Source organism: Leopardus geoffroyi, chromosome C3 (genome assembly GCF_018350155.1).
Source record: "Leopardus geoffroyi isolate Oge1 chromosome C3, O.geoffroyi_Oge1_pat1.0, whole genome shotgun sequence".
Classification (NCBI taxonomy): Eukaryota; Metazoa; Chordata; class Mammalia; order Carnivora; family Felidae; genus Leopardus; species Leopardus geoffroyi.
The window spans coordinates 42837859-42853933 of record NC_059338.1 but is presented as its reverse complement, the minus strand read 5'-3'; the positions used below and the strand labels follow the sequence as shown (position 1 = coordinate 42853933).

General features: G+C 40.5%; 1 protein-coding gene across 10 annotated transcripts in view; it reads right to left on the bottom strand.

Annotated features, from left to right (window-relative positions):
• CACNA1E (calcium voltage-gated channel subunit alpha1 E) overlaps positions 1–16075 on the bottom strand; it is a 497854-nt gene that overhangs the window by 212306 nt on the left and 269473 nt on the right. For all 10 annotated transcript variants that reach the window (XM_045452580.1, XM_045452585.1, XM_045452576.1 and 7 more), the window contains exons 7-8: positions 15258–15410; positions 13882–14063 (exon numbers count right to left, since the gene is read on the bottom strand). In XM_045452580.1, coding sequence (XP_045308536.1) covers positions 13882–14063; positions 15258–15410 — 335 coding nt within the window. The remainder of the gene's footprint in view (positions 1–13881; positions 14064–15257; positions 15411–16075) is intronic.

Genomic DNA, 16075 nt, shown 5'->3' with positions numbered 1-16075 from the left:
ATTAGGGGAAAGTATCATAGTTTTTTATAAGCACACACACCTTGCCTCTCAACCTTAACAGAAAAGGAGACAGACTAACTTCTAATATCCATTTATCAATCCCTCTGTGGGTAAGACAAGTCACAGGTGAACAAACACTAGTATCAGATTCCAAGTGTCATCTGTATTATGGGTCCCAGACACCTGCAAGAACACAGGAAGAGGATAGTGCAGATGGGGTGGGGGGACAAATAAACAAACAATATATTCCAGAGCATGCCTGATCCTGGATACAGGAGTCTACAAATTTTATCAACTATATCTGTAATCCTAGGTCAGCTAGTAAACCTTACCATTCTAGCACCACCCAATGATGGCAGGCTCCTTCCTGCCTGCTCTTTGTCAAATGAGTTTTGAGTATGTTCTGCTCCCAGGACACGTAGAGGAGGTAGTGAGAGAAGACTAAAGCAAAGATGAGTAGACACATTCCCTAGTCTCATGGATTATAGAACCAAAAACATTCTCTATAGATCCCATAAAATCAGAGAATCTTTAGGAAGCTAGAGAATGGCAGTTTTTCATCAACCTTGGTTATGGTGTTATTCTTTCAATGTTATTGCTTGGGGAAGAAAGGATGGAAGGAAAGGAGAGGAGAGGAGAGGCGAGGGGAGGGGAGGGGAGGGGAGAGGGACCACAGGCCCCAAATGGAGTCACTTGTGCTAAGTCCCACATCAGCAAACAAGGCTTAACATCTAATCTAATTGTAGTTTCAACCTCTCCCAGCAATGTAACCTTTAACCAGTATTATCTGGAATTACCTGATCAGTATTAGTGAGGTAATCTGACTGATACAGCCCTCCTTTTCCCCCAAAAGAAGGTGACTTTGCCTGAAACAGTCCATTATTTGTTAGAAACTTTTTTTTTCTACTCCCTTCTGCCTATAAAAGCCTTCTCTTTTGCACAGCAATTTGGGGCTTCTTTCTGTTTATTAGATGGGATGCTGCCTGATTCATGAATCATTAAATAAAGCCAATTTGATCTTCAAATTTACTCAGCTGAATTTTGTTCTTTAACAGATTTGGTGGCAGTTATAGGCACTTCTGAGGGCTTTGGGGACAAGAAGAGACACAGGTATGATGCCTGCAAACCTATTTGAGTTCTTTGTCTTTCTCACCATTTCTGAGTGCTGTTGCTAAATGCCCCTTGGTTCTGAGCTCTGATAGCTTTGCATCAAGCTCCAGACCTAATTGGCTTTGAGTCATTTCCATGTTGGGAACTACTGGTAGTTCAGACTGCAGTACTCATTTAACTGGTGGAAACTCGCAGCCCTTGATTTTGTCCCAAGATCTACATGGGAATTGTTAGTGGCAGGTCACAACTCCCCACTTATGTGGAGCCCCAGCCCACAGACCCCATTTGTTGAAGTCTGCTGGTTCTGTCCCTTCCCCAGTCCTTTCATGGTAGGAACTGCTGGTGGTGTGCACAAGGCCTTCTCCTAGCCAAGATGCAGTAACATCTCTTGGTTACCGCCACTATGTTAAGGTGCACATGTTCGTTTGTCTTATTTTGTGTAGGCCAACGCTATTGCTAATGGGAATCTTAGAAGCAGCTGCAAAATTGGTGGGCATACATAGAGCATTTAAAAGCTGTTGGAGTACTTACCACATAACCCCAAACTCCTGTTAGGATAAGCTGGTCATAGGACAGGTTAGATAGGCACAAGCCAACCTGCCAACCTCAAGAAAATTTCTGTGCAATGAGGTACACTGTGAAACATGGCACAATCCCCAATCCAGCAGTATATCCCATTTAGGGATTAATTTGTCACCAATACAACCAAAGGCTTAGCTAAAAAATAAACAAATAATACAAATAGTATCCTTAAATTCCAAAGAGTTGAGTGTGTCACTTTCCAGCACACTAGCTTATTTTATGTCTACAAACTATGGTTCCAGAATATAAATATCTACAAAAATGGCAAAATCTTACTAAAGACCACCTAGAATTACAATGGCCATTATGGGGAATATTCCAATCAGACAAGATCATTCATTTCAGAAGTACACTTGAAAGTAAGGGTTCCTGAATTAAACAGACTATAGACCTATTTTAATTGCTATGCAAAAGATTCCAAAGGCTTCTAGATTCTAAAATGGCTTCATTAAAAAAAAAAAAATTGTTGTATGGCCTCCTGGGTGACTCAGTTGGTTAAGCATTGGACTTCAGCTCGGGTCATGATCTTACCACTTGTGAGTTCAAGCCCCCATGTGGGGCTCTGTGCTGACAGCTCAGAGCCTGGGCCTGCTTCAGATTCTGTGTCTCCAGCTCTCTCTGCCCCTCCCCTGCTCATGCTCTGTCTCTTTCTCTCTCTCTCAAAAATAAATAAACATTAAAAAAATTTGTTGCAAAGGCTAATGAAAAATTAGAGACAGGAGGTACCTAAAATGAGACATGCTCCCCTCTATCCTTCTTTACCTGAGTACTCACAGTCTAATCCCCCAACCAAATTACCTTTCCACTCTGAAGAGGCTACAAAACTGTAAACAAAGTCTGTCAAGTTAGTAGGCTTATAGATATCCTCATCTACTCTTGAAGGAGAGCCCCCATATGGCTCCCTCCCGGGATTGATGGGACTCTGAGGAATTTTCTGGTAAACTGCTGTTATTCTCTTAAATAGCAAGAGAATCTAAATTAAAGTTAATGAAAAATCTTGCCAAATTCTGCTAGATATGAAGGCTACAGAGGACATCCTAGGGAAACTGGCAGAAGCCAGCTAAGTGTAAAAATTCTTGCCAGAGTCAGCTCTCTCAGATCTCTGTTTGTAGGGCCCAGTTAAAAAAGGAGGATAAAATTTCACTTTGTCTCTTTCTTTCCAAATCTAGACTTATTGGTTATTGATCCTTTCTCTCCCAAGGATGACTGCCTCCTTGTCTTGTTCTGTGCCCTAACAATTTGGCTTGGCTATCTGCCTACCTGAAACATGCAGGCTGTCAGTTCCTTCTTTTGGCTATCTTTGGAGTAACTCTACATCTTGCGAAGATATTATCTTTTGTACTGTCTTTGAGGACACCTCTTGGGTCTATGAGGTTGTTTAATACTGCCAGAAGTTTTACTGTCCGCTGAAATCTGTAAGATATTTGAAATAAATTAGTAACTATGATCAGAAATCTGGCCCAGTTGGAAGCTAATACTCAGAGCCTAATAGCAATATTTTTAGACCTTGTCCCCTAAGTTATATGTACCCAGACGAAAGGAAAAAACATTTCAACACAAGTGAATGGGTATGTCAGTCCTCTGATAAGCAACCAACCTCACCTATTCATTTCAAAAGGCTTGTAGACATTGTACAATTCTGGCCTCAGGAAACAAAAATCTTTGGAGGAACTTAATTTTTTCCCTGTACCTTTGAGGTACAAGTGTCCTACTTGGTCTTCTTCAAGAACTCTTAGCTAGGCCATCTCTTTGAAATGCAAACATCAGGAAGGTAATTCTTACCAAAAGAAGAACAGAAAGGGGAAATGTTATTTTAAAATTTAGGCAAATAAAAATCTTAAGTGTCTTCTCCATAAATACTAATAAAAAGCATTAGCCATCTGAGCAGGTAATCTTAAATTATTCCATCTGCTAGAAAGGTATTTTGGATCAGACCTCTTCTATAACTACTTGACTCATGTCTAAAATTTTAAATGGAAGATATAAGGTCTTTTTGCATCCCTCCATTTATGTGTATCTACATGTATGTGTTACACTTGTATGATAATTTTCTATCTTGGGATGGTATTACCAAAAACAATTTGTAAAAGAGCTCTATTTGATTGGCCTAAAGAAAATTAAGTGCTTGGGGCGCCTGGATGGCGCAGTCGGTTAAGCGTCCGACTTCAGCCAGGTCACGATCTTGCCGTCCGTGAGTTCGAGCCCCGCGTCGGGCTCTGGGCTGATGGCTCAGAGCCTGGAGCCTGTTTCCGATTCTGTGTCTCCCTCTCTCTCTGCCCCTCCCCCGTTCACGCTGTCTCTCTCTGTCCCAAAAATAAATAGACTTTGAAAAAAAAAATTAAAAAAAAAAAAATAAAGAAAATTAAGTGCTTATATGAATCCCGTATTCATAAAATTCTCAGAATTATAATGAAAACTAACCAAATGTTTTTCAGGTTCCCATGATCTCAAATAATCTTTAGTAATTAAACGCTAGTTTGTTTGTTTAATTAAATAGACATGTCTTTAAAGTTACCAACATTAAATATAATGCAGATATACAACTTTTATTCTACCTGGGTTTACTAGTCAAGCAAATTCATATTATTTCTGTTACAAAACTTGTCAGCAAGAAAAATAACTTGGTATGATGAAATTTTCATAAGTGGTCTAAACATATTCATTAAGAAGAAGTGAATTAAATAGATGTAAGTGGGATAAAAGTCTTAAGATGTTTTTAATAGTTTCCACAAATCTTTTTTGGTAACCTGAAACCTTAAGATTTAGCCAAGTTAAATTAAATTATGGATAGTCATTAAATATCTGGATCATTTCCAAATAAGATAAAATACTGAAATATTAATTACTGAATATAAGTTTATCCACTTTTGACTTCCTTTTACAGATGAACTAAAGATATTTGGTTCTATTAGTTTTGTGCCGTGCTGAAAAATTTACTATGAGAATGCCTGTGTTTCTAGAAATTATAAAAAAAAGTATGTCTGCTAATCCACAAAATGCTAGGGTAAGAAACACCTCATAATTGTTTACTTCTTTATTCTTACTAAAAGGTAAGATTTTTTTTTAATGTTTACTTATTTTTGAGAGAGAGAGAGAGAGAGAGAGAGAGAGCAAGAGAGCACAAACTGGGGAGGGGCAGAGAGAGAAGGAGACACAGAATCTGAAGCAGGCTCCAGGTTCTCAGCTGTCAGCATACAGACCTATGTGGGGCTTGAACCCATGAACCATGAGATCATGACGTGAGCTGAAGTCAAACGTCCAACTTACTGAGCCACCCAGGCGCCTCTACAAGGTAAGATTTTTGAGGGTTAAAAATTCTAATATATGTAATTGAAGCCACTAAGGTTGGTAGAATAGGAATCTTTGGAAAGGAATTTTATGCATGGTCAGGACTGGCTAAGATTGGAATGAATTTAATTAAGTGAATGTGTTTTAATATCAAAAGTAAGCTGGTACGAAATTAGAATTTGGTTTTCTCTCTCTTAAAAGAACAAAGTTTTATTGGACTATGGGCCCGCTCTTGATAACATACTGTGAAAAGTTTCTCTTTTTAAGTAATCTGCCTGAACAGCAAAGATTTTGTGTCTTACCAAAATAATTTGCCATGCTTCATGTTATCTTTACAATATGTCAGGTCATTGATTACCTAAGAAAACTGAGTCTTCTCTATTTAAAAGCTAAGTTTTTTCCCCCCAACTACTTAATTTTCTGTGATTGCCTATAAAGTCTTTAAGTGTCACTATGATTAAATGTGTAACTAAGTATTGTTTCACAATGATTTATAATCCAATTTGACTGTTTTAAAACCTTTGATATTTTTGACAAACTTCACAAAATTAAATCCTAAATGAAATTTGTTTGTTTTTTTTTTTGTTTTGTTTTGTTTTTTACTTAGAACTATCTTTGGGATTTTTTTTTTTTTAATTTTTTTTTTCAACGTTTATTCATTTTTGGGACAGAGAGAGACAGAGCGTGAACGGGGGAGGGGCAGAGAGAGAGGGAGACACAGAATCGGAAACAGGCTGCAGGCTCTCAGCCATCAGCCCAGAGCCCGATGCGGGGCTCGAACCCACAGACCGCGAGATCGTGACCTGGCTGAAGTCGGACGCCTAACCGACTGCGCCACCCAGGCGCCCCAATCTTTGGGATTTTTTAGAAGGTCCCTAGAACATCTGAAAAGATTGTTTTCTTATAAAAATGAGATGTTAAACTAATTAGGCTTATTTGATATGCTAAATTACATAGGAAGCACTGTCAAAAAGAAGTAATACTAAGTCCTTATGCTGTATTTGTATAAGGAAATCTTATAAGTGTTCTAGAAATTGTATGAAATTCCTAGAAATCTGATATGTCCTGGTATATAACGTTATCAGTCATAATGATAAATGTTAAAATGCTGTGTGTGATAGAAATAACCAAATTTCCTTCTTAATTTCATCATGACAAACTCTTATCAGACCTTTAACAATGGACACTTTTGTCATTTATAATAAGCATTTATTGTTTTACTTAGATGCTTTTGCAAAAATGTTCCACAAAGGTGTTTCATCTTCAAAGAGATCCATTGGAAGGACTTTGATTTGGCAAGCACAGGTTCTGATGACTTTAAGATAATAAAACTTAACTAGGTAAGAATTTCTATAACTAATGGAAAAACTGTATTCAAGCAGAATAAGTATTAAGTACATGGGACTGAATAAACCAAGGATAGTTTTTATTCTTTAGTTATAATAGTTTAATTATAATAGTTATGATTCTTTATGACTTTTTGTTTGAAACATTGCTGGTTCTTTAATGTTTTGTTTTTCTAGATATAAGAAAACCTTTTCTTAAGCTATCTATGGCTTACACAATTTGGTAAAGTATATCTTTGTAAACAAAGATGGAACATTTACTTTTTCTCCCTACCCAATTTGTCCAGAAATTGGAAACTCTTCATTATTTTTTCCATGGCAATATAATTAGTTATGTGCACAAGTTCAACAAGAATCCATTCTCTTTGTAAAAGGACACAACGGAAACACTGGTAGTATTCCCAAGGTTTTGATTAGAATGTCATATTTGAGAGAGATGTACAGACTCAGATATGACCACAGACCTTAAGTAACTACTTGGAAAAATCATCCTGATACTTTGCTTATAAGGTTCCTGGCAGCTTTACCAGGTTAATTAAGGAATGTCACTGCCTGGTAGACCCAGGAACATCAAGATCCTTTGAGGGACCTTGAGAAGAGAAGAATTTACCCAAACTATAGGTATTACAGGCAAAATCTATGGCAAGCCCTTGGCTTAGCTTCCTGGCCTCAGAGAATTTTAAGAATTCAGTCTGAGATTTCCTATGAAAAGTTCCAGCATAGCAGTCTTTTAAAAAGCTTATATAGTCAATAACTATTCTTGCTGCACTTATGTAAATAATCAGGCCATGTTTAATGCAAACAAAGTAGTATTACTACGATTATCTTTGGTTAGAAAACTAGGGGTAATTGTAGAGAGAAAAATTAGTCTGCACCTTTGTAGGTATGAGATTCTAGTCTTGTTAATTGTCTTTGAGGTTTTATTATATACCTATAAACTGGACTGGATCCTGAATTGTTCTAGTTTCCTAAATATCTGGTTACAACTGTCCAAACTAATGTTTCCAATTAGTTCCCTTCTGATTTGGAATCACTATAAACAGAGACTGTCCTTGAATGTCCTTGAAAGGCATTATACTAGATCATCCTTACTACCCAGCCAACCTTCAGGAATTTATTTTTTTTTAATATAATTTATTGTCAAATTGGCTAACATACAGCAGGTAAAGTGTGCTCTTGGTTTTTGGGGTAGATTCCTGTGGTTCATCGCTTACATCAAACTTCAGGGATTTAAACCTTGAATATACACCTCACAGCTAAAGAAGGTCCACCTAACATCTGGTCCTGTACACCAGTTAGAGACCTCAAAATCAAATTGATGAGGAAGAGACCACCCAAGACGCTGGATCAAGACTTCATACTTTAACTAAACATGAAACTCTTCTTTTCTTTCTTTCCTTAGTTCTGGCGTTGGTCTTGAAAGATAATGCCATCATCTGTATCTCCTAGGCCATTGCTAAGAGAAGTGATCTTTCAGACAGCTAGAATTGTCATCGAAAACTCTAATTTGTCCATTAACAGTGCCTCCTTAGTGGGAATGGTTTGTGCCCCAAGAGAATTTATCTTTGTCTGCAGTGGTTATCATTCACAGCCTAAGAATGCCTAGATAGCTGGTATATAACTGGGCAATACCTTTTAGGTTATCTAACTGTGCCCCTACTTTTTCACTAATAGACTGTGCTACTTCATTGGTCAACTCCCCTGAATATACAAGATTGAGTTAGAAAAGACCTACCAGGAGGTGTTTTATGACTCAGGATTTGCTTCTTTTGTCAGCTTTCTACTTCCCTGGTTAGGAGCAAGTACAATGAGGCTCTGGTCAAGAAACTCTCCTTAACTCTTGAAAGTTAAGACTCTGCTGGTAAAGCAACAGCTGCCCAACAAAGGTCCTTAGACTCTCTAGCCAAAGTTTTTCTTGATAATAGGGCAGCCCTAGATTGTCTTAGCTGAGCAAGAAGGTGTCTGTGCTGTGGACAATACCACTTGCTAAACTAGACTAACACTTCTAGGAAAATTGGAACTTAGCTATATAAGATCACTGAACTTGGCTTAAGAAAGTGACTCCTTCAACAGGGTATTTCTTTGATTTATTGGATTTTGATTGGTTTGAATCTTGGGGACCATCGCTCTAAAGTACACTCTAGACATTGGTAACTATCCTGCTCATATTAGTAGTAGTAGTAGTCTCCCTGGCACGCTATATTCTCTCAAAAGCTTTAAATGAAAATTCACAGCCATGAACCACCAAGCAAATAATCTCCCTAAGACCAGAAATGCCAGAAAAGGAACAAAGAAAATGACTGAAGTCAAAACTGAAGTTTTGGCCTATAAATACCATTGAGATTCAGGGGAAAAAAATCAGGACCTGTGAATATCATATAGAGGACCAGTAAAAGCTATAAGAACTTCAGGGCAGTAGCTGCAAGTGGCACTAATGCTTTAAATTTTCATCACACCTTTCAGTTAATTCTGAATCACAATTCTGATCAAAAAGGGGGAATTGTTAAAGAAAAAGAGAGAGGAGGAGGAGGAGGAAGAGAAGGAAGGAAGGAAGGAAGGAAGGAAGGAAGGAAGGAAGGAAGGGAGGAAGGGAGGAAGGAAGGAAGGAAGGGAGGGAGGGAGGAAGGAAGGAAGGAAGGGAGGGAGGGAGGGAGGAAGGAAGGAAGGAAGGAAGGAAGGAAGGAAGGAAGGAAGGAAGGACCTCAAGTGGAGTCACTTGTGCTGAGCCCCACATCAGGAAATAAGGTTCATTATATAGTTTCAGCCTCTCCCAGGAACGTAATTTTTAACCAGTGTATCTAGAATTACCTGATCAGCACTAGTGAGGTAATCTGCCTGACAGAGTCCCACCCTGCCCCCAAAGGAAGGTGACCTTGTCTGAAACGTTCCACTCTTTTTAGAAACTTCTGTTTTCAGCTCTCGTCTGCTTATAAAAGCCTTCCGTTTTGTACAGCTCCTGGGAGTTCCTTTCTATTTGCTAGATGGGATACTGCCTGATTCATGAATCATTGAATAAAGCCAACTTGATCTTCAAATTTACTCAGCTGAATTTTATTTTTTAGCATTGGGCATAACACACTTGAACAAAATCTACAGGCAAAAAGTGAATAACTGTTAACTATTTAACAAATATTGACTATGTGCATCTGGAAGCAGGCAACTTAAAACAGAGCCATAGGCTGTTATAGACCAAAGAACTGAGACACGAAGAAGACTCAGAAAGCATCCAGACTACAAGTTCCCTCTTCTTACAAAAAACCAGTAAAGTCTGTAAAAATCTCTTCTCCCACAGCAGCACAGAGCATCCTATTCAGTCATAACAGATACAGCTGGCATACCAGGAGAAAGGGCATGTCTCCAAGAAATTTGCACACCTGCATGAGTTTATCAACACCCAGTGAGAAGAGAAATAGCTCAAGCTATGGAAATATAGATGAAAAATAATGGACTTTAAGAACAGAGGTTTCAGTAACTGCAGACAGAGACTGGGAACCTCTGCAATCTGTATATGAGTCCTGGTAACACAAACAGCAGACAAAACAAAACCAGATATACAACACAGAAATAAGACTCAGACCAGATCAGTAGACAACCAGTTCTCAGGGCCACATCCAATCCAGGTGACCAATGTTGGAAGTTAATACGAGAGCCACAGTAGCATTTATAGAATGAACTCCACTGATCAGAGAGAAAATATACTGTACTGAAGAATACCTATCCAGGTTAGGAGAAATAAAATGAATTAAACTAGTAAGAATAGGGGAGGATTTGCAAGTTGAGGAGACCTTCACAGAGACAGTCAAAACAGGAAGAAGCAGCCAGGAGGATTGTAGACTGCTTTGCATTCTTTCTACCACAAGAGGGAGGGAAGCCAAGAATACAGTTGGAGTTTGACCAAGCAGAGCTGAAATTTTGGTAGACTAAATTGAGCAAGCATGACACCAAGTTGCCCTGACAAGAAGAACCCTCCCAGCCCCTTACAAAAATGTATTATCATGAGAAAAGCTATATGCAAATGAAGTTAAAAGTAACCAGCAGCAGAGTACACAAGGTCATAGGAGGCACTGGGGAAGAGTCTGTGTAGCAGAAAAGGGATGCAAACAGGATGAAACATTTAAATTGTATCTAAAACGGCTAACCTAGGTCCATATGCTTGAGAGAACTTCTGTGTACTGTGAAAATCTGAAGGTTCTAATAACTGGTTTGAGCATAACTGGCACCAGTATATCTTACATATTTGTTGCCATCATGGAATAGAAGAGGTGCTGACAGGGAAATAGGAGCTCCCCTGTTCCTTGTGGCCTAAGTGAGAAAATCCACCAACCGGGTGAATTGAACCTTCCCAGAATGAGTGGCAGGAAGGGCAACCAACAGTTACATTTGCATCTTATTGGTGGTGGCGGTGATAATGGCAGAGAGAGATTTTCTACACGCAGAAACCTATGTATATGCATTACCTATATTTATAATACTGAGTTTATTAGTTGTGCATGGTTAATTCCATTGTGTGCAACCACTGCTAATAGCTATGTAAAATTTTGTCATTACCAAGTCTTGGGTTAAAATAAAAAGAGGACAAATACTCAGGAAATGCTGAGTTGGCTATTTCTTGCAATTTTTTTCAGCCAACATCTTTCTTGGGCATCTCTCATCCCACACTTACAACGTATAGGAACACTGAAATGAATGATAAATGAATTAGGCTGTACTATTTATCTTCCTCTCTCCCTGACCCCCTGATCTCCTCTCCAAGCTGAATGGTTGGATTGGGATAAATTAAAAGCATGTATGATGTAACTCCACTGTGTATGATGTAACTCTACCTCTCCCCAGCACCATGAAGAATGGACTACTCTGAACCTGCTCTTCCAGTAGCAGACAGTGCTAACACCAGGATGAGCATCCAGCTTCTGTAACAGAGTTCTGCCTGGGTCATTCTTCACGCCCCAGTTCCCTGCTCAACTGACGCCCAGCCTTTGCTGGCTCTTTCTTCCTAAGGAGCCAGACCTTGTCCTTGTTCCACTGGCTGAAAAATGGGTGTCTTTTTTATCCAGTTTCTCCTGAATCAAGGTATAGTTACCCACCTATGACTATCACCTCTTCCTGTGGATTCCTGGCTCCCTGCCCCTACATATAATGTTTCGGAAAGTAACTTCATTTCAAAGTGGACATATGTTCATTCTGCCCCATGAGCAGCAAGCTACTTTTGGAAACCAGCCCCACAACTCAACTAATTCCCTCAACCCTTGTTTTTCAGCCACAGGGGGTAGCAGGAGGTCAGTAAACTGAAATTCGGTGGCGACAAACTGGAAGTCAGAGGGAGTGTGAGTCTGTGGTCCTGGGAGCCCGTGTAATGAAAGGTTTCAGAGAATTAGCATCTTGACCTCTTTTCCTCCCTGCTTCCTCACTGGACCAAAACTAGAGAAGAGGGCAAGATCATTGTCTCTGTGTGACCTCCATACCTGTGTTATACAGGTAACTGGAGACAAATGGGAATTTAAAGAGAGCACCATGAAAGCAAGCATCATAGCACCCTTTTTCCCTCCACATTTCCCTAGTACCTAGTACAGTGCTTGGCATATAGTAGACGCTCACTTAATTATTTGTTGAATGAATGACTGAACAAAGGATCTAATGCAAATGACTGGTCATTCTTCAGCTGTGTTCATACTGGTCTCAGCACTATTTGAGCCCTGGCTCAGGAGGACCAACGGATCACACCTGTATGTTCAAATGCAACACTTCTCCTTCTAGGCTTTCAATGCATTTATCACATCACTTAGGTGAGTCTACACATATAATTGAAATGCATCACTCCCAGAGCCCCAAAATGATACCAGCCACTGTGGGGCCAGTGCAGAGATGCCTGGCTAATCTGAGTGACATGGCCTAAAGACATCCTTCATATCTCAAATAGGGAACAACTATACTCATCAGTCTCTTCTCCCTTCCCTCCCTCCTGCTACCCCCCACAACTGGTGAGAATCTCAGAATGTCCTCAAGGTGTTTCTAGGTCACAAATAACCCTTAGGCTTGCTGGGCATAAGCTCGTCTTTGGGACTTCTTCACTGCCCTTTAGAGCTTTAGCATAACAGCCTGTGGCTCTATTCTGTAAACCTCAGGCCTGAATTGCTCACCTGCATGGAAATGGATCTAGATTGGTAAACATTTACTAAACACCCACTACAGGCCTTACACAAATCCTGGCTCTTCGGGCATTACAATCTGGTTGAGTCTCTCTTGGGACATAGCACTTCCTTTCCCTCCAGTGTGGATTATATCTAGAGATCCACAAAAGCAAAACCAAAGACAAAGCACAAAAACAAAAGCAAAGGATGTTTTGTGTAAACTATACCGTGCCCCACTCAGTAAGTTTTATACAGATGGAATCAGGTTAAAAGGAAACAGAGGGCACCTTAGGGTAAAGGCAGCCTGTGAAAGTAGAGATAAGAGGCATGATCATTCCAAAGTACCTGCTTCAGGGTGGGCTGGCTGGATTCATATGAGAGTACAGACCTTGTAAGCACCTGTACAAAGGCAACCTACCCAAACTGTTTTGCCCACTTAGGTTCCCTTTGCATCAAAGCACACACCTCCACGACCCCTGTCATTTTAGAACTTGAACTTTGCCCATGCCTTTCATAACTTGTTAAAATAGGACTCTGAGAGGCAGAAGATACTTCAGTGGTCACCCTGTCTAACTTGTGTCCCATGCAGGAGTCCCTTGCCATCCCTGACAGGCAGTTAGGCAGCTTTGTCTTATGCACTAACTCAGAACCTTCCAAACATACCCGATCATATGAATCACCAGAAGCACTTGTAAAAAGTATAGCCCACTAACGATTCAAAACTACACAAGATCAACACCTGCATAAAAGGGCCCGTGAACCTGAATTTTTAACAAGCATCCCCAGTGAGTCTTACAATTAAGCATGCTTCTTATGTGCATATAATGCAGTGGTTCTTGACAGTAGCTGCATATTACAATCAGCTAGGAAGTTTAAAAAAAAAAATCAATGATGGGCCTTTACCCCTAGCCATTCCTACTTAATTTGTCTGGAGTGAAGCCCAGAAGGTATAAATTTTTAAAGCTCCTAGCTGATTCTAATCTGCAGCCAGGGTTGAGAACTACCGTAATATCTTTCCAACCTGATGGTAAACTCTTTGAAGCAACCAAGAAATCTATACCTTTTGGTACTCCTCACTGAACCCCACCACCATGTTGAACCTGTAGTAAAACATACTCTATCACTACTAAGTTGATCTGATATAACTAGCTTTATTCACCCATCCAATGGGATGTAGCTTCCTAACTCTGTTGAGAAACTGTATACTTCCACTCAGCAAGAGGCCAGACAACAGGATACGAAGTGCTATGACTTCTCACAGTTGAGTCCAGCCCCACTGTCCCCACCGCCCCCACGCACACAAACTGACATATACACAGACATATCCCCAGCCTTCCCTTTCCCCAGACTAACCAGTCCAAACAATGCCAGAAGCCTCATTCTAGGGCTCTTCCCTCTGGATCCAGACCCCTGCCAGCTCTACTCACATTGTACAGCACGGTGGTCCATCCTTCCATGGTGATGCACTGGAAGACAGTCAGCACAGCAAAAAGGATGTTATCAAACTGGGTGATCCCATCGTTGGGGCCAATCCAGTCCTTGCATTCATAACCAGCTGGGCAGCCCTGCACACCACATGGGTGAGGAGGGTCAAATCCTTCTAGAATGCCTGCAGACACATTCAGAGGGTAGGGGATAAACCACATATTTTAGCATGACCTGGAAATGACCCTCAGGAAGCCACAAACACTCAATTCTATTTCTTTGTCTCGGGCTCCCACCTCTGGCTTCTTTATACCTCACAGCTTACATACTGTGTGTTCATCCCAGTGCTTCCCAGCTTCCTCTGAGGCCACATGGCCTTCACTTTCTTCAGGCTACATCTTCTATCCTTGCCTGAGTACCACAGGCATGGACAGACTGGATCACATAGAACAATCTGAGGTGAAGGCAGAATCTTCCTGATTTTCCAACTTCAGACTCAGTACAGACCCTGAGTTCTTCTCGGGTTTCTTGGGGACAATTATAAACTAAGTCCCTTCAGTGGGTCTCAACTCTTTGTTTTTCTGGCCTAAGTTCCTGGTCTTGAATAAGAAAAAAACAAAACAAAACAAAACTCCCAAGGTAGAAGGTGTCCTTTGAAGATTTAAAAACAAAACAAAACAAACCAAAAACCAAAAACCAAAACCAACCAAACAAACAAACAAAAAAACCCACATGATACTAAATTGGGCTTCTTCAACCTCTCCCTGACCCCCTTTCCTGCTAGGGTATTCTACTGGACTTGAAAAGAACAAATAAGATACAAAGAGGTACGGATTTGAGGTCTCTGAACCCTGCAAATTTCACAAGCACCCCTGGCAAGTCACGCTCAGAGCTTTCTCAGCTTTTCCACACTGTGTGTGGGTCACAGCAGGGAAGGAGGAAGGTCATGAGGTGGATCATGGAGGGAAAATGTCTCCACAGACCTAGAGAGACCCAAGTCTGACTCTGGGCTCCAAGGCCCACCTGGCCTGTGGGCCAAAGAGGCTATTGTACAAAGGGTTTTTCTTCAGACAGGTGGTTTTTGACAGTCAGTCTGATAGCCTTCTACCATGGGATGGGGGAACTGAAACCTCCTGTTTGAAATCCTCTGACTGCAAACTTAAGAGGTCATTTGCTGTGCAATATCAGTGTCCCCTGAGGATCCTTAGTCTAGGCTGCTTGTGCCTCAAAAAGCCGCTGACTAGGAAGTTTGTGATTCTAATCCCAGGGCTGGGATAGAATATACTTTTCCACTCAGTCCCCCAATGACCTGAAATTACTCCAATGACCAGAGGGGAGAGGAAGGAAAGAAGGAGCAGGCAGGGAACAACGATCCTACCTGAACTGTTTGTGAAACATGCCCGGTGCAACTTCCCACTGTAGAACTCCAAGCCAATGATGGCGAACATCAAGATGGCAAAGAAGAGCAGAAGGCCAATTTGCAGAAGAGGCACCATGGCCTTCATGATGGACTTCAACACAATCTGTAGGCCTAGAAGGAAAGGAAGAGAATGACAAATGGAGCCTCCTCGAGCACCACGTGATATAGGAGGCTCCCTTTACTCTCTTCTAGGAGGAGAGGGGCAAGTCTTTGAGGGAAAAGAATCACTGGTCCTAAGACAATGAAGACAATTTGCAAAGGGACAACCAGAGCAAGTTGAGCTGAAGACTGCCATCACTACTTCCCCTGGAATCAATTCCATATTCCTTCTCACCATTCCCTGATCCTCTACACGCCTGTTACTCCTCCCTTATTTGTTTCGCCCATGTTGCTTTCTGCTTATCTCTTATAAACTTATTAGAACATGCTTCTTTCCTAAAGGAAATTAAGCCTGGCCTTGCTAGGCTGTAAATCTTATGAGAGCAAAGACAAAGTTTACCTCCCCCACTACTCTACCTGAAACCCGGCTTTCCACCCACTGTTTTAGGATAACAATTAGTACAATCACTATTCACAAAATACCATATACTTTGACCCAGAAGTTGTACTTCTAAGATCCTAGCCTAAGAAAATAATACTTCAAATAATAATTTGAATAAGATTTAAGAAAAGAGATGTATGTCGCTGCGCTATTTCTAGTGGGGGGAAAATGAAAATAATCTAATGTCCAGTAGAAAGGACTAAAATAAGTCATCTTGTATAAGATGGGCTATAGT